Raw genomic sequence first — 21,441 nt, 5'->3', positions numbered from 1 at the left:
TTACTTAACTCTGTACTTTAATTTCCTTATCTGCAAAATGTGAATAATAAAATCTTGTAAGTGTTTTGAGAATTAAATGAGTTAAAATGTGCAAACATTTATAAGAACATTTCTAGGAGCATTATTCATCATTGTCCAACGTCCATCAACCATGGAATGAATAATTAAATTGTAAAATATAATAAAATACTATATAGTGACAAACATGGGTAAATTACATCCACATACAGCAGCATGGATGAATCTCAGGAACATACCAAAATGAAATGAAGGGCATACTGTATGATTCTAGTTGTTGAAATTCCAGAGCAGACAAAACTAATTTATGACATTAGAATTTAGAGTAGTAGCTGCTATTGGAGAGGAAGACAGGATTAATGATTGGGAGGGGGCACTAAGGGTACCAGTAAGGCTACAGTGGTGTATACATGGATGTGTTAATTTTCAGATAATTCATTGAGTTGTATAGTAATTACTATTATGCACACTTTTGCCCATGAGAAAATACAAAAATCCTTCAATACAAAGTTAAAAATAATGTCAAATCCTTAGAACCATGCTTGGCAAATAGAAAGCACCTAATGTGACCTGTTTTTACATTTTCATGTCAATACAACGGCTGTGCTTTGGAAATGGTTTGTTTGGCTCACCAAGTCTTTTGTTGAGATTTGATCCTCAGTGTTAGAGGTAAGGCCTAAAGAGAGGTGTTTGGATCATGGGGGCAAATCCTTCTTGAATGGCTTGGTGCTGTCCTCCCTGTAATGAGTGAGTTCTCACTCTTAGTTCCAGTGAGAACTGGTTGTTGAAAAGAGCTTGGTACCTCCTCTCTCTCTCTCTTGCTTCCTCTCTCATCCTGTGTTCCTTTTCACCTTCCACCATGAGTGGAAGCTTCCTGAGATTCTCACCAGAAGCAGATGCTGACACCATGCTTTCTGTATAGCCTGAAAAATGGTGAGCCAAATAAACTCTTTTCTTTATAAATTACCTAGCCTCAGGTATTCCTTTATAGCAATACAAATGGACTAAAACAACGGTAAATGTATATTGTAATCTTTAATGTCTGTATTGTATTCCTTTGAGTGGATGCACCCTAATGTATTTTATTAATCCTCTGTGGATGGACATCGAGATTTTCTCAATTTTTATGATTTGATTATAACTTCACATGGTTTTATATGTCTGTGATATTAATAAGATTTAGCCATTGTTAATAATAAAATAATGTATCATTATAAAATCATATTTTCAGGTACACTTCACTTAAGAATTACCCAGATGTCTATTCTAAATTCTTAAAAAAAGAAGCCTAGTATCTTTTCTATAGTAAAAGTAGTACAGCTATAAAATTGTAAAATATTCTTCACTACCATTTATCAATTTATACTCTGCCTTTCTAAAGGGGAATTTTCTAATATGCTAAGCAGACCTTAAAATTATGACAGTATCTGTAAAATGTGCTAGCAAGTCATAAAAACATTCATTACAAAATAATAAATACAAGTTAGAATATTATAATAACACAAGTAGAATAAAATATTATGTATATTTTCCTTATAATGGTTTGGATTTCAGAAACACTTTAATTTTAAACTGTTGCTCATAAACATTATGGATGAGTTAGAATGAAACAAAAAAAAAGAAAGTTAAGTCAGTTTAAAATGAAATCTGTTCCCTATCTGGTTTAAAAAGTAGGTCTTAAATGTTTTCACCACAAAAACATCATAAGTATGTGAGGTGACAAATATATTACTTAGCTTGATTAACTATTTCACAATATATACATACATCAAAACATCACATTGTATACCGTAAATATACATAATTCTTATCTGTCAATTATACCTTAATTAAAAAATTGTAATAGTCACACTTTGCACAGATTATTTTTAGGAAATTTTGCTTTAGCTTACCTGTGCTTGTAGTTTTACTTCATTTACTTCATTGTTTAGATCTTCAAGATCTCTACCCAAATGTAGACAAAATTGCTTAATGCTTGTTTCTCTATCACCCACTGATTTATCAATGGCATTCCGAACAGCAACAATGGATGGCTTCATAGTTGCAAAAACAGCAAAGTCTTCAGGAGGTGTGGGCACCTGATATTGTTCAATAAGCTTGTACATTTGGATCACGGTATTTCCTTCCTCTTCAAGACTTTCAATCTAGATAGAAACATTACTTGCTCATTAAATACAGCAGAGTCCTATTAGACCCTTTAAGTGTGTTCTATTAGGAGACATTGTATAACACAAACATCAAACTGTGAACACTCAGTGTAATGAGGAGTATGTATGAGGAGTGTGATGAGGATATGAGGAGTGTGTTTAACATTACAATCAAATTGGTTGAAGCCTGCTGAATGATAAATATGATCATTGCTATAATAGAGGTAACCAGGGCTAGGAGTAAGCTGTTCAGAGCTGAGCACAGTTAGTGGTTCTTCTTTCTTTCTCTTTTGTCCTCTAGTAGCATTAAGCACTGCCAATATTTAAAGTTCTTTAAGACAATATGTGCTGTGAGATTGTTCAGCTATAATATCTGACCTTCCAGGCACATGTGCTGAACAAGGATTGTCCCAGAGAAGCCCCTAAGATGTGAATAGGCCATGTTCCTGGTTGCATAGGTTCAGAAGCCATATCTATGGTGAGCCTTCCACTATCTTTTAATAAATTATTTTATAATATCCAAATAACTACTAAGCGTCTTCACTTTGTTTTCCTGCTACCTTTAGTGGACAGTATTTCTTATCTTTTGTAATTTTCTGGCAAAGGAGAAATCCCTCACCCTCAACTCTGCTACATAGTTATAGGGAAAACATCCATGTTCATACTATCCAACTTTCTGGCCACAGGCTAAAGCAAGCAGCATCATTGGGATTTAGAGAATCTAGCTCAGTCTGATCTTTCTCTCGAACACAGGCAGAGTTAGACTGTAGCTATTGGCAGAGGCCATTTGCTTTCATGTGGTAACAGAAAGCAGATCCTTAACATGAGACGATAACTGCAGAGAGGCTTTTAGAGATATAGCTCTCCATCTTTAGCTTGCATTGCAATGACTTTGGAAAGCTTGTGAAAACAGATTGTGAGCCCCATTCTCGAGTGTCTGATTCAGAAGATCTAGGGTGGGGCCCAAGAATGTCCCAGGTGATTGTCCCTGCTGATTTGGAGTCCCCACTTTGAGAACCGCTTTTCTAGAGAGAAGCAGAGATATGAGGAGAGAGGCCTTTTCGGTTTCCGTATGCTGCTCCAGTCCCTAGTTCCTTGTCCTATTTAAAGGCCTGACTCTATCCATGCCTTTGGATTCTGGAAGATACCCCTGCAAACTTAGAACAAATCTTCCCATTTTCTAAGCCATCTATGTGAGTTTTTCATCTATGTGTGTCTTTCAAGCAAAGTGTCTAATATTTCAAACAAGTTATAAACAGAACTAAGGGTCTTTATACCAAAATCTGTTCATCTTCCTTTATTTCCTGAATTTTGGGTGAGCACATATCCAGGTTTCTCTGGGAGTGTCCTGGTTTATACTTATTGTCCTCATAATGATTGATAATGTCTCTTTCTATCTCAAAAAGCTGTCCTGATCAGACAACGAATTATGTGGCCTACCCTACCTATACTAGTAGGATATCATAATGTACTATGTGGAAAAATATCTAAGAGTCACCTCAGACTCCTCTTGCTGTCCTCTCATTCAGTTGCCCATTAAGTCATTTCAATTCTATCTAATTAACATCTGTATAATTCATTCTTTCTCTCCTATTCTTTAAAATACTTTAGCTACATACAGTTCACCAACTTTTCAACCAAATATCCTTTCTCCATAACACACAAATCACCAAATCCTGCTTTTGTCATGTTGCTTTCTGTTTTTACACATATTTTTTCCCCCTCTCCCTGGAATGTTTACCTGAATGTTTGATGTACTTTAGGGCATAGCTTAAACACCCCATGTTCCATAAAGCCCTGTGTGACACATAGGCAAGTATGACTACAAACCCCCAGTCCTACAACAGTATGTCATACCTAAACTCATTGTATCAGAATTGTCTGCTTGCATTCTAGACCCTGAGCTCCTTGATAGCAGATTTACTCATTGTAATCCTTGTACCCTGATAAATGGGTCTTCACTAAATTTGCTGACTGAATGGATAAGGTTCCAAAGAAAGCTGTCTGTGTGTACAGAGCATCTCTCTAAGGGAAGCTGCTTCCCCAACATACCACCCAGCAAGCACAGACAACCTTATGGAGATGGGACAGTCTGTGTCTTCTGCCTGGTGCATCAACTTCCTGTTCTGCAAGCCCAAGGTGATAGCAGTGTACCTTCTATAGCCATTGAATAAGAGGTGATACTACCTTCCTGACATATAGTAGTTTATAGGACAGAGGGAGTACCTGAGTCCATTTGGTAGACATTTAGAATCAACATTGCAAAAGAGATTCTGTCTCTCTCAGCGACTGGTTAGACTTGTAACCTATCACTTGGAAGATGCTGGTGGCCATGTTTGTTTCTGTGGGATAAAGAAGCAGAAGTCCCTGTCTATAGTGAAAGAGAAGTGAAACAGACTCTCAAAGAGACGCAGAGAGGGGAGTTGAAGAGGGAGGACTACCTGGGTCTTCTACAGGGTCCTACTCCTGATTCTGGACAGTTCCTAAGCCTGGTTACATACTTGAAGGGGGTTCCATGATACACCCATGAATCCTTAAATGGTGTTCCTATTTGGGCCTAAGCTTGCTCAAGTGGTTTTCGGTTATTTGTCTAAAGAGTTCAATGAATACAAATAATAATAAATGCTAGGCATCTTTAGACTCCTGGGATGATGTATAAGCAAATCTGAGGAAAACCATATTCATCTCTGGCCTTTTGAGAAGGTACTATTTCTTGAAATGAAAAACAAAACTGTTACTTCTGTAGGCATGTGAAATAGCTTTCTTTTTTTAATTAATTCTGTTCACAATATATAACAAACTATTCAGGTTGTTAATGACTTATTTCATTCTGTTTATATTTTTTTACTTGTAGCATTTCTTCAAATCTCAGATATTTAAGAAGATACTTTATTTCAAATACCAAACTTATATGAATGAAAGTTCATGAAAAACTGATTATACAAGTCAAATACTAGATTGCCTGCCATAGGAAGGAGCCTGAGAGGAGAAAACCAAGATTCTAAGGAGAAAGAAGCAAGGGAAACAAAGGAGTGAATGTATATGTGTGTGTGTGTGTGTGTGTGTGTTTGAAAGAAGGAGAGAGAGAGAGAGAGAGAGAGAGAGAGAGAGAGAGAGAGAGAGAGAGAGGAGAGGAAGAGAGAAAGAGACCTGTTCTCTTCACCTGCATCACTTGAGTTCTATCTACTTTTTTCTACAGCCCCCTCATCTCCCCACTTAAGCTAGTTTGAGTTGGGTTTCTTTTGTCATAATGGTGAGGTTCCTGACTATTATGAAGGTATAAGTTAAGGGTAAAGACTTCCATTATGAGTAGTATCTAGATTACATTTTATTACTATTTGCTAAAAATCAGAATTCCAATAAACCATGGTTGAGAACATGGGTTTTGTGGTCAAAGAGAACCAAGTCTAAATTCCAGCTCTATGACAACAGATATGTTTCACAGACATATGTCTGCAATCACAGACATATGTCTGTGATCTTGGACACCATAGCTCATTTCAGTTTCTGTTTCCTCACCTGCAGAATGAGGATAGAAATCATCCCTACTTGTGAAGTTTTTGTGGGGTTAAAACTGCAATGCATGTAAAAAATGTAACACAGTGCCTGACTAGTAGTAAGAGTCTGATAACGATAGCTGGCATTGCCGTGATGTAGAACATCCATGTACTTTGTTTGAAAGTGTTTCTGATATTTCAACAGCTGTTTTTTTTGGCCTCTAGTCCCTCACTTTTTCTTGTCCTATATCTTCTTTTCCTACCATAAGATCTGGATTATCAAGTAACTTGAGATAATCAACTCACCCGTTCCTGAATTTCATCAAGAAATACTAAGCTATTAACATATTCTATGGTAGTAGTTGGAACAAACTCAAGTTTATACTCTGCATCTTGTGCCTCAGAGATAATGGCATCCACTTTTTTCTTGCTTTGACGAGGCAGCATAAAGTTTAGCACCTAAGAAAGAAAAAGAAAATGTGAATCATAAATATTTGAATATTTCCATTTTATCAGATATTTTAGATGAATTTTAATTGGATGACTGTTAAATCAGCAGGTATTAGAAGCAGCAGTGTATCTGAAAGGACTTTTTTTCCCTCATTAAATCCCTGAATCAACAGGAAGGTCAGAAAGAAAATCCTTTTATTTGAGAAATGTGAGCCCCTTTAAGATATCAGGCCCAGAAATGCATCTAAAATGTAATAGCAGGCATATCTCACTCCCCCTTGAGCTAAATAATTACCTCTTGAAGCCACTTGCTATGTGGGTTCTCGACTGATACCAAGTAGCTGTAAAATGCCATTATAGTTAAAAAGTGTATAAACAATCACAAACCAATGTTATTCCTGTAAACCAGTGAGCATTCCTGATGAACAACTTTTGTGATTGCCTTCTCTCCTGATTCACCCTTTTTTTCCTTAAAAACTTGAGCCTCTCTTTTGTTCTTCAGAGCACTCCCCAAGGCAACTTGGAAGTGTGTCCTGGGCTGCAGTCCTCAAGCTTTGGGCTTGAATAAACTCTCTTTTTTTTTTTTTTTTGAGACAGAGTCTCGCTTTGTTGTCCAGGCTAGAGTGAGTGCCGTGGCGTCAGCCTAGCTCACAGCAACCTCAAACTCCTGGGCTCGAGCAATCCTCCTGCCTTAGCCTCCCGAGTAGCTGGGACTACAGGCATGAGCCACCATGCCCGGCTAATTTTTTATATATATATCAGTTGGCCAATTAATTTCTTTCTATTTATAGTAGAGACAGGGTCTTGCTCTTGCTCAGGCTGGTTTTGAACTCCTGACCTTGAGCAATCCGCCCGCCTCGGCCTCCCAAGAGCTAGGATTACAGGCGTGAGCCACCACGCCCGGCCGAATAAACTCTCTTTAAACTAGATTCTGACATTTTTGATTCTTTTAGGTTGACAAAGATCATTTCCAGAACAAAATAGGTTACACAAGTTACTAAAAAGTTTGCCTAAATGCTCTGATATTTTAAAGTACACTTTCTGCTTCTTTGTCCTATGTAGTGGACATTGTGCTGCCCTCCCCAGCACCAGTCCCACTCCTTTCATATTGGGTGGCAGCCATGTCTTTTGGGGAAAATTCATCTCTCCATCACAAACAAAAATGGAATTGGATCAGTCACTAGGCAATTATGAGCATGGCTTCCTTTTGCCAAAGTGATGAGATTTGGGTGGACCTTTGACCTTAATCTGATCAGAGATAGAGGCCTAGGACTTTTGTATATGGCTGAGAGAGATTCATACTGAGAACCTCAATCTCTCTCTTTCTTTCTGTATGGGAACAGGGAAATCATTAGCCCGTGGAGCTTTCAATAACCATTTCACAAATGCTAGGGAATGCTTACCTTAGGGTGAAGCTGGTGCATAGGAAGCTCAGAAAAGAGAATTAAACAAATTGGGTCGTTGGTAAAACCATCGAGCCACTAGATCAAACCCCCCTGATGTCCACACAATCTCTGGACTTTTTGGATACATAAGTCTATAACTTTTCTGATTGCTTAAGCCAGTTTGAGTTCAGTTTTCTTTGGCTTGGTATATAGTATTGCTCAAAAATGTTTCTTGAAATTGAATTAAATTTGCTCCAATTATACACACACACACACACGTATATATGTATATGTATTTTTTTTTTTTTTTGGACAGATGAAACAGAGCTTTAGAAGAAAGCCCGATGCCATACAACTAATTAATAACAGAACATACTAGCATTCAGGCCTGCACTGTTTTATACAGTGCTCTCTTTTCTGTCACCTACCAGTCAGCAAAGGTTTTCTGTAAGGGCTAGATAGTACATATTTTAGATTTACAGGGCACACAGTCTCTGTTACCATGACTCAGCTCTGTCCTTGCAGTGAGAAAGCAGATGTAGACAATAGATACATAAACCAATTGCCATGGCGGCGTTCCAGTAAAACTGCGGATACAAAACAGGAGGCAGGCTGCATTGGCCCTGTGGGCTATAGTTTTCCAATCCCTGTTTTATACCATTGTCTCTCTGGAGGGATTTGAGAATATACGAGTATACTCTAGCTCCAAAGGAAATTATTGAATTGGTTCTACAAGTTATTGCAGAAATTTATCTAGCTCTATAATACACCAAAACATAATTAGACCTATAAGGACAGTTACAGTTGAGGAAATGATTCCTTAAACTTGATCTCAGTATCCTAGAATTAACCATCACTTGCACTAGAACACTGAGCTGTTACAGTAGTATCTCTTCTGCAGGAATTCTTGAAATGTTCCAACAAAGGAAAAAGGAGTAGGACAAGAGGCTAGTCTAAGGCCAGAGGACCTTTCCCTCAACTCACCTAAAAGCCGATTGTGCTTGTGACAGAAAGAAGAATATGGGACATTTTTTTAGAAATTAAGGATGCCCAGTAGTCTTATGTCAATTTTAATAGCTGTAATATTAGAAAATATGGCCGGGCGCTGTGGCTCACGCCTGTAATCCTAGCTCTTGGGAGGCCGAGGCGGGCGGATTGCTCAAGGTCAGGAGTTCAAAACCAGCCTGAGCAAGAGCGAGACCCCGTCTCTACTATAAATAGAAAGAAATTAATTGGCCAACTGATATATATAGAAAAAAAAATTAGCCGGGCATGGTGGCGCATGCCTGTAGTCCCAGCTACCCGGGAGGCTGAGGCAGAAGGATCACTCGAGCCCAGGAGTTTGAGGTTGCTGTGAGCTAGGCTGATGCCACGGCACTCACTCTAGCCTGGGCAACAAAGCGAGACTCTGTCTCAAAAAAAAAAAAAAAAAAAAAAAAAAAGAAAATAAAGGTGGCTTTTTTGTTGTAGGAAAATCATAAAATAATTGTAGAGACATAATTAAATTTTTTTACTAGTTCATAGTTACCTCTAAGCATCGCAGAGGTGATGGAATTAGTTTTTCTTTCAGTTGCTTAGTGTCAATGAGCAGCAATCCTACATTTCTGGTGGGTCTGAGAGCTATTGCGTCTTTGTGCTGTTTGTGATATTTTTCCAGTTGTTCACTAAAGTACTTAACATCTACATAAAAATTCACAGAAAGTATAAAATACATCACATTGGATTTTAAAAGATCATTACAAAACATATTAAAATCATTGCATTAATAAATTTACACATATATTTATAATGTTGTTATCCATACTTAGAGTAGCTTACATAACTTTAAAATGTTAATCAGAATGCTGTATAGTATTTTGTTCTTACAATAAACTAATATTTTACAATGTAAATATGTTTTCTGGCTCCTATTAAGAGATGACAGATGGACATTACTTGTAATTACATTAGAGAATATAGTCTGGAATAGGTTGGTCTGAAGTTGGGCTTAATTTAAATGTTTTCTCATATAGTACCTCAAAGTAAAGTATTTTGAGAATATTAATAACAACAAAAGTTTGAAACACAAGAGAGAAAGTATAGCTAAATTTATCTCTGTTCCTTTTCTTAACATCTCTCTGCCATTCCTGCTCCCTACATGATGGTTAAAGCCTTCGTCAATTTGCATTTAGCATACGCTGTAGTTGCATTTTGATAATCTTCTTGCCTCAGTTTTATTCCTTATTTAATCCACCTGGAACCATTGGAACCCTGAGTATTCCTGAACACACTTTTAACATAGTATTGGTCAAAGAAAGCTCTTTCTAATGCAATTACAATTCTAAACTCCCCTGCCTGTCTTTCAAAATCTTGTACCCTATAGGCCTCTGAAAATGTATCTAACTTTTTCCAATTACTTTTTCCACTTGGGTAAGATTGATTTCTTTACTGCCCCCCTTTTACTCTTTTCGTAAGCCTCTTCCATCCACCCAGAGAAAAAAGACTGTTGTTTCCTGCCTTTATTAAGGCCATCTCCTCTCCTGAATATAAGGAGGAGTTTGATATAGTATAAAGAACACATCAGACAGAAGACCTAGGTTCAAGTCTTTAACCTGCGTGTGGCCTTGGGTAAGTCACCTAGTCTTTCTGAGCTTTAGCTTCTTCATAATATAAATTAGGGACAGCAATTATCTACCCAACGCACTTCAGAAGGTTTTGATGTGTGCATTTTTGAGAATTGACTAAATAATAAGGGTATCAAGTGATCTGAGAAGTCTTCTGGTAAGGAGACGTGTATAATGTTGCTTAGCCTAGTATTTTACAAACTAATCTGAGCATAGTTTTTTTTTTTTTTTCTTTCCTCATGGTGTCATGTAATTATCCTTCAGAATAGTGGTCTATTCTAGAATGCAACTTTGTGAAACACTGATTTGGTCCAAAAATCTCATTTTATACCTAAAGAAATAAAGATCAATGGAAGCTAAATGAGTTGGCCATGGTTACATAGACAAAGAGAAAGAAAAGAGTAAAGCTGATAGAAGAGAATTAATATTTATTTTCTATTTCTTTTTGAGATAGAAGAGAGGCAATATGTATAATGGCTGGGGACACAGATTTTAAGTCAGAGAACCAGTTTCTAAACTGCTTACTAGCTGTGTAATCTTCAGTTGCCTAATCTCTCTTTTTTTTTTTTTAAAGAATAAGAAACATTTTTATGTAAGGATGTAGAAAGATCTCCACCATTATTAAGTAAAAAATAGTAAGGAGCAGAGATGGTCCCATAAACATAAAAAAAAGGTGTGGGGGTAGAGAACATACACATATGAATAAAATTTCTCTGGAAAGATTTTAAAGCTACTAATAGTATTGGTGGCCTCTGGCAAGGGTAACAGGGTGACCAGGGATCAGTGATGAGAAGCTTTTCAGTAACCTATGTTTTTGAGTTTTGAAATGTGAATCATATTTCCTAGTCAATAAATGACATTTAAAAAAATAACATAAATGTGGGATACTTCTAGTTTCTGAATAATCATAGAAATCTAAAAAGAGATTCTTTTTAGAATCTCTTTTCCTTACCTACTCGCTAATTCTTGATATTTGTTTTTAGATACATAAAGTTTAATATGTTTAAATAACCATGTTCTTATAACCCCACTTTCATTAAAATTTTATAGCAAAACCTTTAATAATACCTCGATGATTAAAGTGGTAAAACTTTATGTTATGCATATTTTACTATAATCTCTTTTTTTGCTATACATTTTTTTTATTTCAGAATATTACAGAAGTATAAAAACTTTGGTTACATATAGTGCCTTTGCACCACCCAAGTCAGAGCTACAAGCGTGCCCATCCCCTAGAAAGTGCACACTGCATCCATTAGGTGTGAATTCACCCATTCCCTCCCTACCCACCTGCCTGATACCCGATGAAAGTTACTTCCAAATGTGCACATAAGTGTTGACCAATTAGTGCCAATTTCATGGTGAGTACATGTGGCACTTGTTTTTATATTCTTGTGATACTTCATTTTGAAGAACAGGCTCCAGCTCCATCCAGGATAATACAAGACGTATTAGTTCACCATTGTATTTTTTTTTTTTTTTTTTTTGGTAAAATGGTAATACTAATACTAGCCTTATAGAATTGTGGGGATTGGATGGGATGCCTGAATATCACTTCGAACAGTATTTATTATAATCATAAGTGCTCAGTAAGTATAGAAATTATTAACAAACACTGACATTTATAGAAATTTGATGGTGAGGTTTGGCTGATTGTTAGGAAGGCAGAACCTATCCCCTGATCATCCTCCAAGGCTAGACAGGGGGCAACCTGGCTAAAAGTTCAGTTAAACATTTATTAAGGATCTACAGCGTACGTTGCGCAATGTTGTAATGGACTTGAGGGTATATGATAACAGGCAATGCATGGTTACCAGGAGCAAACCCACCTTCTATAAAACACGTCTAGAAAACAATTGGATTTAGAGGTTGGGAAGTATCAGGGAGTTCCAAAAGGAGGAGGAGCACAGAGGTGAGGAGTCGAAGCTATAGTATTCCAAAGTCCCAGCCAATAAATAGTTACTGTCTGGGAGACCTGGTTACAGGATTGGATTTTAGAGGCAGGACTGACAAGCCATGGTAGCACTAGATCATGAGCAACCAAGGAGTCAGAGGACTTTACCCAGATGTAAGCTTTTCAATGTGAGCAGTGTGGTAGCAAGAGACTAGGAGGCCTTGGGCTCAGGAGGTAGGCAGAAGAGCTCAGTGATTAGAACTCGCTATTTGAATCAGGACTTCTCTGCAGGCTCCACACCTTCCTGCCACCGTGGTGCCATGCTACAGCACATGGGACATCACTTCCTCATGTCCCTGTTAGTGTACTCCAGTTCAGCACACACTAAATCCTAGTGTCACAGTGTTGCTGAAGAACAGCAGAAGTACACTTGTCCATTTTTGTTATGCTGACAAGTTAGTATCTTGAAAAAAAAAGTCTGTTTCAGATTTTTTAAACTTAAGGGAAATAACAACAAGATACAATGACTGCTCTTGGACTAGATCCTGGGCCAAACCAGTTGTAAACTATTTTATTTGGGAGATTTTAAATATAGAATTAAGTGTTGATATTAAGGAATTGTTGGTTTGGGTCTGATACTATTATTTTGGCTCTTTAGGAACATGGTTTTTAGAGATGTATATCAAATTATTCAACTTAGGGGTGAAATATCTACTTTAATTTAAAATATTTCAGCATAATAAAAATAAAGAGTTGAAAGAAAAACATAAAATTTTGAAACATTAGTGCTGGTTTATGAAGCAGAGTATCAAAGTAATTATTTTTACATATAAGAAAATAAAGTCATAAAGCCAGTTCACGAAATAAAAAAAGAACATGAATGATATGCTTCACATTTTAAAATAGTAATAACAAATAAAATATACTTAATTTTCATAATTATCTGAGAACTTCCTTGCCTGAAATTTTACTTGGATATTGTAGATTATTTTCTTATGTTAAAGATGATAAGTCTAATAAAATAATTTCCCTGTGCATCTAATTTCATGACTGAGTTGTTGATTCACATCCACCAGGTCTCAATGTGGTCCCAGAAAAAAAAGAGTAACTTGGATTCCTGAGATAGAAAAATTTATGTAAACCTTATTTAACAGAATTGGTAGAGGGACACATTGCTTTCAATTGCTTTCCATGTACAGGCTATTTAACTTTAGCACTGATACAACCTAATACTAAAAGATAAGCCATGAGGTAGGAATTGCTTGCTATAATATCCTGAAATAAATCAGTAATAGAGAATAAGGACAAAGGAAAAGGTAATTATTTGGAAAATAATCTAGAAATGAATAAACTCTTGCCTTTTGTCAGACCAACTCTTTGGGGCTACCATTTCCGTCACCAAACACCACCGTACAGAAACCCAGGAGACTACAAATCTTGGTATCCTTATAAAAGATAATTAGTAAGGACAAATGGAATATTTACCAGGTTCCTGAAGTTTGAGAGCTTGTAAGTCAAGACTTTCATTTTCCTTGAAGAATATCTGAAACTTTTCAAACGTAGCTGCATATAAGCGGGCAGATTCAAATGCTGCCTGAATGGTTTCCTAAATATAAACAAACAGCCAAATAAAACTATATATTTTTTAAGCAGAATTTAATTCAATATAACTAAACAAGCAACACACACACATAATCTGAACCCAATAGTATCCTCTGATCTAGGGATACATGAGTGGGGAAAGATAACATCCTTAATGTCAAAGAGCAGTTAATGGATTCAAGAAGAAAATGTTATGAAATTAAAAAAAAATCCATCTTCAAATGGCTTATGATAGGGAAGTACACTAGTAATATTTTTCTGCTTCATTATGAACTTATATATTACTAGTAAACATATGGCAAAGAAGCAGTACCTGTTTATTTTCCAAACTACAAATTTTATGTCTGCAAAAAGTATATTTGAGCCAAGGCAAAACTGTTTGGCATGCCCACAAAATCAATTGCTTAATCTTACTATCAAATCCTTTGCACTGGCCAGTCTCTTATGCCAAAATGTACTCTATGCTTGCTGTAATAAAAACTTTCCTCTCACATTTCTTAAACTTGGCTTCAACCTATCTTTCCCCACAAATTCTTTCAAACCAAGACAATCATTTCCAATCATTTCAGTCCCTTTAACATTATGTCAATATATATTATCATATGTTCAATGTCTATGAAAGGCAGTTGGATTTGTTTGTTGTTGATCTTGGTCCATGACTTCCTGGCTCCACTCCATACCCTTCCCTTTTATTTCCTATCAAGACTTGCAAATGCCTGCAATTTGTCCCAGGAAAAACTAGAGATGATCAATCGAATTGCACAAACACACCAATGTTAGGGAAAGTGGCTCAGTCATGCTTTATGGATGGTAGGCTGATAGTATTAATAGAAAGTTTATAAAAAATAGCACACACCCCATATGTCTGTATTTAGTTATTTGTTCATTTATTTCTTTTTGATAGGCTCTTGTGTAATCTTCCAGAACATTTCTGCTGTTTCTTTCTTTATATTAAAAATTGAAAAGAGCCTATGTCAAACTGTATCTCCTTTGAGCTGACTAAATAGTGTCTCTGATATGTGGTCATGCAGGTAATAGAAATATCATACGAGGCTTATAAATGGGAAGCTCCATTAATGCTCAAAATATAATTTCAAAAAATGTTTATTTTGGAATAATTTCTAATTCACAAGAAAGTAGCTAGAATATTACAAAGAATATATATATATTCATCACCAAAATTCCCTACATTTCAACAATTTATCATTTTTACTTTATCATTCTTTCTCTCTATATATTATTTCACTCCAAACCATTTGGGAGAAAGCTGCAGGCACCTGACACATTTGCCCCTAAATATTTCAGATTTTATTTACTAAACACAAGGACATTTTCTTATATAACCACAGTATAATGCTCTAAATCAAGAAATTAACATGGATATGAATACTATTACCTAATTATTGACCTTATGCAAATTCTACAATTTATCCCAGTATTGTCATAGCAAAAACATTTTTTTTTCTGGTCCACTGTCCTATCCAGCATCATGTATTATATTTTGTCATCTCTCTTTGGTTTCCTTTAATTGGGGACAGTTTCCTAATCTTCCTTTGTCTTGCATGCTGTTTACATTTTTGAAGAACATCATAGTTGGGTATGTGTGTGTGTTCTATATTTCCTCATGTTTGGATTCAGATATAAATTTTTGGCAGTAATACTACAGAAGTGATGTGTATTCTCCACGCATAATATCACAAGTCACTTGTCAATTTGTCCCATTGTTGGTAATGTTAACATGTTGGTTAAGGTTGTGTCTGCCAGGCTTATCATTGTAAACTTACTATTTTCCCCCTTTGAAATCAATAAATATATTTTGAGAGATAGATTTGAGGCTATCTAAATATCCTGTTTCTCATCATACATTTGCATACTCAAATGTATACAAAAATGTAGTATACATTGGAGACTCCAGCAACCTATTTCTGTGATGGCTACTGTGCTGATTTTTCTAATTACATTTTTCTTCTAAATTTATTGGTTGGCATTCTACTGAAGGAAAAACTTCCCCTTCTCACGAATTCAATTAATTAATTAGTTATTTATTAATTCACAATATGGACTCATATATTCTCATTTTATTCAAGGTATTATGGTACTGTTATAATCATTATTTCTTTTAATTATCAAATTGTCCTAGTGAGACACTTCAAGCTGGATTTTTGTCTTTTCTATTTGTCTCCATTATTCTTTGGGAAAATTCTTATTTTTTGGTTCAACAATATGTTCTGGGCTCATCTTGTATTTTCCCTGCCCCAGACCTTGAATAAAACATTTCTCCAGACAGACCAAAGAGAGTTCCTTTTAATTTGGTATGATATATAGAAACCAACATGTGGATACTAGATGTGGTTATTGCTATTAGGATGTCATTGCTTCTAGGCTATGTCAGAGACAGGTCTAGGAAATATAAACACACACACACCCCATATACATATACAAAGCCCTATATATTTCTCTTTCATTCTATAGATCAATTAAAAGCCATGAGTTCATAATTCCAATTCTAGTACAACACAATAGGGTTCATTCTAGCCTTCCCTTTTAAGAATCTATAACTCCCTTTCTGAGGATGAGTAGTCTCATTTCATTATTCACAATATGTTGGCTTATTTGCTCAACCCTAAAATACACAGAAAGCAGTTTCAGAATTGCTAGCACACTAATACCACTGTGAAAAATAAACCTACTAACTGCAGTTTAATATTTATTATCATAGTCTGTGGCCTAAGGATACATGGACAAAATACTGTGTTCAAAAGTTACTTGGTTTAGTTTTTTCCCCTCTTCCCTTCGGTGTGGTTTTGTTACACATTTGAAATATATTCAAGTTCATTTGCTTTGGTTTGTATTTTATTTTAGCAGTATTCTCCATGTCTGTTTTTTTAGAACTATATTCAAAGGTATACTGAGAAAGTAGTTATTTCTCCTATATTTTCCACTCCATATCCTCATCTTTTCTACACCATTCCCTTCATTTCCTCTAGGTAATCAATTTCCTTAGTTTCTGGTTTATCTCCCCCTAGCCCTTGATTCTGACATAAAGAGTAGTATACTATGGATATTCTTTCGTACTTTGCCTTTTTCATGTAATAATATATCCTGGAAATCACTCCATATTAATTAATAGCTATCTTTCTCATTCGTTTGTTCAATTGCATAGTATTCTGCTGTGTTGATGTACCATAAATTTTTCAATCATTCTTTTATGTATGGGTGTTTTGGTAGTTTCTAATGTTTTACAATTATAAACAATGCTGCTGCAATAAATAACCTAATGTATATGTACTTTTGCATTGTTGAAAACATATTTTCAGAGTACATCTTTAAAGGTGGTATTGCTGGATCAAAAGGTAAATACATAGACATTAGGTCATTAAATCTGAAATGTCCGATTTTGAATCAAAAGCTTGATTTATTATGTCTCAAACAAGAAGCAGTACAATTAATCAAAGTATGCACCTAAACTATACACACAGTTTTGCCATCTTAATGTAGCTTGTGTATGCTGGCAGTGAAGAAGCCTGGAGAGCGAGTGGCAATGAAATTGTGAAAGGTGTTTTCCACAGCTTGTGGAGAGTTGATTATTTTTTCCTTGCAATAAGTGGTCCAAAGCCTGGAAGAAGTGTTAGTCGGTTGGCACAAGGTCTGGTGAATACAGTGGTTGACAGACAGTTTTCAAGTCCAGCTTCTGTAGTTTGAGCAGCATTGTTTGTGTGACATGTGGTTGAGCGTTGTCTTGTTCTATTGACCAATCTCAGCTGCTTAATCACAAGCATCCTTATCATGTGGTCCAACTGGTTGCAGTAGACATCCTCGGTAATTGATTGACTAATTTTCATGAAGCTGTAGTGGGCGCCAGGGCTGGACCACCAAACAGACACCATTAGCATTTTTTTTTTTTATGACTATTCGGTTTTGGACTGTGTTTTGGCACTTCATCTTTTATCCAACCATTGTGCGAGCACTTTTGGTTATCAAAAAGAATCCATTTTTCATCACACATAACAATATGGTGTAGAAATGGTTTGCTTTTATGTCTGGACAGCAAAGTAAGGCAAGCTTTGAGATGATTTCTCTTCTGATGCTCATTTAATTCACGTGGTACTCATCTATCCAGCTTCTTTACCTTGCAATTTGTTTCAAATAGTCCAATATTGTTGGAATAATATCATCAAACCTTGCTACTAATTCACCCGTAGGTTGAGATGGATCCAGTACAGCTCTCAGCTCATTGTCAGCCACCTTGGTCTCAGGTCACCCACATGGTTCATTTTCAAGATTAAAGTCACCAAAACAGAACTTCTCAAATCACTGATGTACTGTGTGTTCATTAGCCACATCCTTCCTAAACACTTCATTGATATTTCTAGCTATCTGTGCTGCATTGTTTCCACGATGGGACTCATATTAAAAAATAACATGAATTTTTGATTTATCCATGTTTTGACAAAAATTGCTCTAAAAAATTTGAAAGATAATCACAAGCCAAAACTTGCATTTGAAAGACCAAGGATATACTTTCACAATAAAAATAAAACAAAAAATGTCAAAGTGATACATCAGAGATATCAACTGTCAAACTTACTACTTAAGGAAATTGGACATTTCATATTTAATAACCTAATAGTTTTGTTATATGTTACAAAATTCTGTTTTATTGTTTGCATTACCACAAGCAAAATGTGAGAGAGTTTCTGTTTCCCCGTAGGCCAGCCAACAGAATGTGTTGGCATTCTGCTAATCTGATAGTTGAGAAATGATACCTCAGTTTTGTTTAAATTTGCATTTGTCTTATGAGTGAGGTAGAATATATTTTCATATGCTTAGATGCTATTTTTTAGTGAATTTCCTGACATACATTTTGACCATTTTTCTGTCTGGTTTTAGTCTCCTTCCTCTTCCCCATTGTAAAGGTTCTTCGCTTATTAGAAATATTAGCCCTTAGCTGTGATATTATGGTGCAAATAGATTCTCCCAATTTGTAATTGTATTTTTACTTAAAAATTTTTTTTTTGCTTTGCAAGAGCTTTTTAATTTTTATGTAATCAAATTTATCCATTCTATTATTGCATATAGATTTTGAGTCATAGTTAGATAACATTTTCTCTTAGCTGTTTTCTGGTTTTTCTTCTATACTCATTTTTTCCTGTCATTCTTCTACATGAACATTAAACTTTCATTTGAGTTTATTCTCCCTTAGGTATCATGTAATTTGCTCTTCATTTGTGAGAAGATTTTTGCCCTTTTACCCACTTCTATTTTAGTTTTGAAATTTTTACTCAATGTGATTTCCATACATTCGGATGTTTCTTTGAGAATATTTACTTCAGTTTTTAGTGTTGCTTTTGCTTCATTATTGGGAGTGGGGGGGAGTATATTCCTCAGCTATTTTAATTCTCATTTTCTATTTCCTTGTTGTAGTAGATTTGCATGTATTTAATCTATTTTAATTTCTTCAGCTCATGGATTTGGAGTGATTTACAAAATTTATAGTTCAAGGGCAATCTATTTTATTTTATTTTATGATGGTGGGGAAGGAGTTTGGTCTGCTCCACCTTTTTGGCTCTTTTTTTTTGTCTTGGAGATTTTACATTTTCACTAGTTGCTTCACTTCCTCCTTACTACCCCAATGTTCAAATAATGCCTATTGTTCTTTTTCAATCTATTTCCTCCCCAGAACTGTTGCCATCTTCAATAATTTGAAGTTTTAAGTCCTTTCCTATAGTCAGTGCTCTGATCTACTAGGCCTTTTTAACAATTATTTTAGAATGTAGGGTGGACTTCTTTCTGGCTCTGATTTTAGATTAACCTCAAGCCTGCTGCTAGCTCCTTGCTTCTCTCTTTTGTAGTTTTTCCGAAGGGCTGGCCTCACTGTCGACAAAGGCTTGTGGTGGGAGGCTAAAAAAGAAAGCTCATTGGTTTTTATTTTTATTATTCTACTCAAAGGTAATTTGACATTTGGGTGCTCTCTGTCTTCTAGTTACTTGCTAAGGGCATAAATTTTGTTTAGTTTTATTTCTTTTTCTTATAGGTCTTCATTATTTTTGGAAAATATGTGTGATGATTCAAATTTAGACAGCTGCCCTGACTCCTCCAATTTGAAAATATCATTTTGAATTACAAATGCCATAGCCACCATTTTAAAGAAAAATAATTGACTAAGAAGAGAAGTTGATGAAGTAGAAACTATTTTGGTATTTGTTATTAGGGCACATAAAATGGTAGTTAGTGAATGAAATGAGGTTGTGTAAGTCTCTCTTAGTACAAGTATTAATGCAAAAGAACAAAAGATTTAGAATAAAATTTTGGAATTAGAACCACATAGAGTTAAAATAATTTGTAAAGTTAAAATTTTGAAAGGGGGACAATGAAACATGGTAAGAGCTTATAATTTTTGAATTGATAATTCAAAATAATACAGTTGAGAATAACTCACTATAAGCAAGAATGGAAACAGTATTAGATAAAATACACTACATTTGTTTTTGAAATCATATTGTGATAGCTATAACAATATCTTCATAAAATGAACAAAATTAGACACCATGGTAATTTTAAGTTACACAGGGCTCTATGTATAATGGATATTGATGACTAACCAATAGGCACATTTTGAGTTTGAAAATTATAGTAGCACTTGGATGCCAAGGAGAAAAGGTAATCACAGTAAGTTGAGGGCCACTGTTAGTTCATTTTGTGTTGCTATAAAAAATGCCTGAGGCTGGGTAATTTATAAAGAAAAGAGGTTTATTTGGCTTGCGGTACTGCAGACTGTACAAGAAACATGGGGCCAGCATCTACTTCTGCGAAGAGCTTCAGGGAATTTCCAATCAATGCAGAAGGCAAAGGAGGAGCAGGCGTGTCACATGGTGAGAGAAGGAGCAAGAGAGGGAGGAGGTGGCACCACACATTTTTAAACAACCAGCTCTCACATGAACAAACAAAGCAAGAACTCACTCATTATTGTGACGAGAGCACCGGACATTCATGAGGAATCTGCCCCCATTCCCCAAACACCTTTCACTCGCTGCCACCTCAAACACTGGAGATGGAATTTCAACATGAGATTTGGAGGGGACAAGTATCCAAGCTATATCATCCACACTCCTGTTTTCCGTGTAGGAGACTAGGTTACCCAGAACTAGAGAAGAAACAAGCCAAGGAGTAATGCCGTTCTTTCCTTTCTCATATCAATTTCCTCTATAAATGTGCTTTTGTTTTTAAATATTAAAAAACCATTTTATGCTTCATAGGATAATTTCTAAAGGACAAAGATTATTTTCAAATTTTACTATTTAGAGATTTGGTGTATTCCAAGCAGAACATTTAAAGATAAGAAAGAGACTATGTTACTCAATTTCTTAAAAATTGAGAACATTATAAAATAGGTTAGTCAAAGTAACTATACCTTTATTTGACAGATAATTGCGTGAAAATTCTTATCATCTTCAAATACTGATGCTAAACTCGGCCCAGTTCCACAGGTTTTTTCCTCAAGTTTGTTGTTAATGTAAGGACTGGTGAAAGCATCAAAATATGAATCAGGCACGAGATTAGGAATTGATAGCACGGTGTTTTGACAATGATTAATTGCACCTGAAATACCATCCTGTTAGAGAAAAAGACATAAACATAAATGTAAATACATATATGACTATATTTATGAGTACTTTTGAATTTTTTGAATGTTAAATAAAAACCCATTCAACCAGGTCAGGTGTTGTGCTGATTCTGAGTATATGATAAATCAGAAGACACAGCCTTGCCTTCAGGACACATATTTTCAAACTGAGAGAGAGCCAGATAAGCAAAAAATTGCAACACATTGTGATGAGTTCTATA

General features: G+C 35.6%; 1 protein-coding gene across 1 annotated transcript in view; it reads right to left on the bottom strand.

Moving 5' to 3' along the window:
* DNAH6 (dynein axonemal heavy chain 6) overlaps positions 1 to 21,441 on the bottom strand; it is a 299,735-nt gene that overhangs the window by 179,173 nt on the left and 99,121 nt on the right. Inside the window, exons 11-15 of the mRNA XM_012774259.3 lie at positions 21,008 to 21,208; positions 13,480 to 13,600; positions 9,026 to 9,177; positions 5,969 to 6,121; positions 1,911 to 2,162 (exon numbers count right to left, since the gene is read on the bottom strand). Of these exons, the coding sequence (XP_012629713.3) occupies positions 1,911 to 2,162; positions 5,969 to 6,121; positions 9,026 to 9,177; positions 13,480 to 13,600; positions 21,008 to 21,208 (879 nt within the window). The remainder of the gene's footprint in view (positions 1 to 1,910; positions 2,163 to 5,968; positions 6,122 to 9,025; positions 9,178 to 13,479; positions 13,601 to 21,007; positions 21,209 to 21,441) is intronic.

This window comes from Microcebus murinus, chromosome 3, assembly GCF_040939455.1.
Source record: "Microcebus murinus isolate Inina chromosome 3, M.murinus_Inina_mat1.0, whole genome shotgun sequence".
Lineage (NCBI taxonomy): Eukaryota > Metazoa > Chordata > Mammalia > Primates > Cheirogaleidae > Microcebus > Microcebus murinus.
Note: the sequence above shows the minus strand (reverse complement) of the source record. Positions and strands in the feature narration are given on the sequence as shown.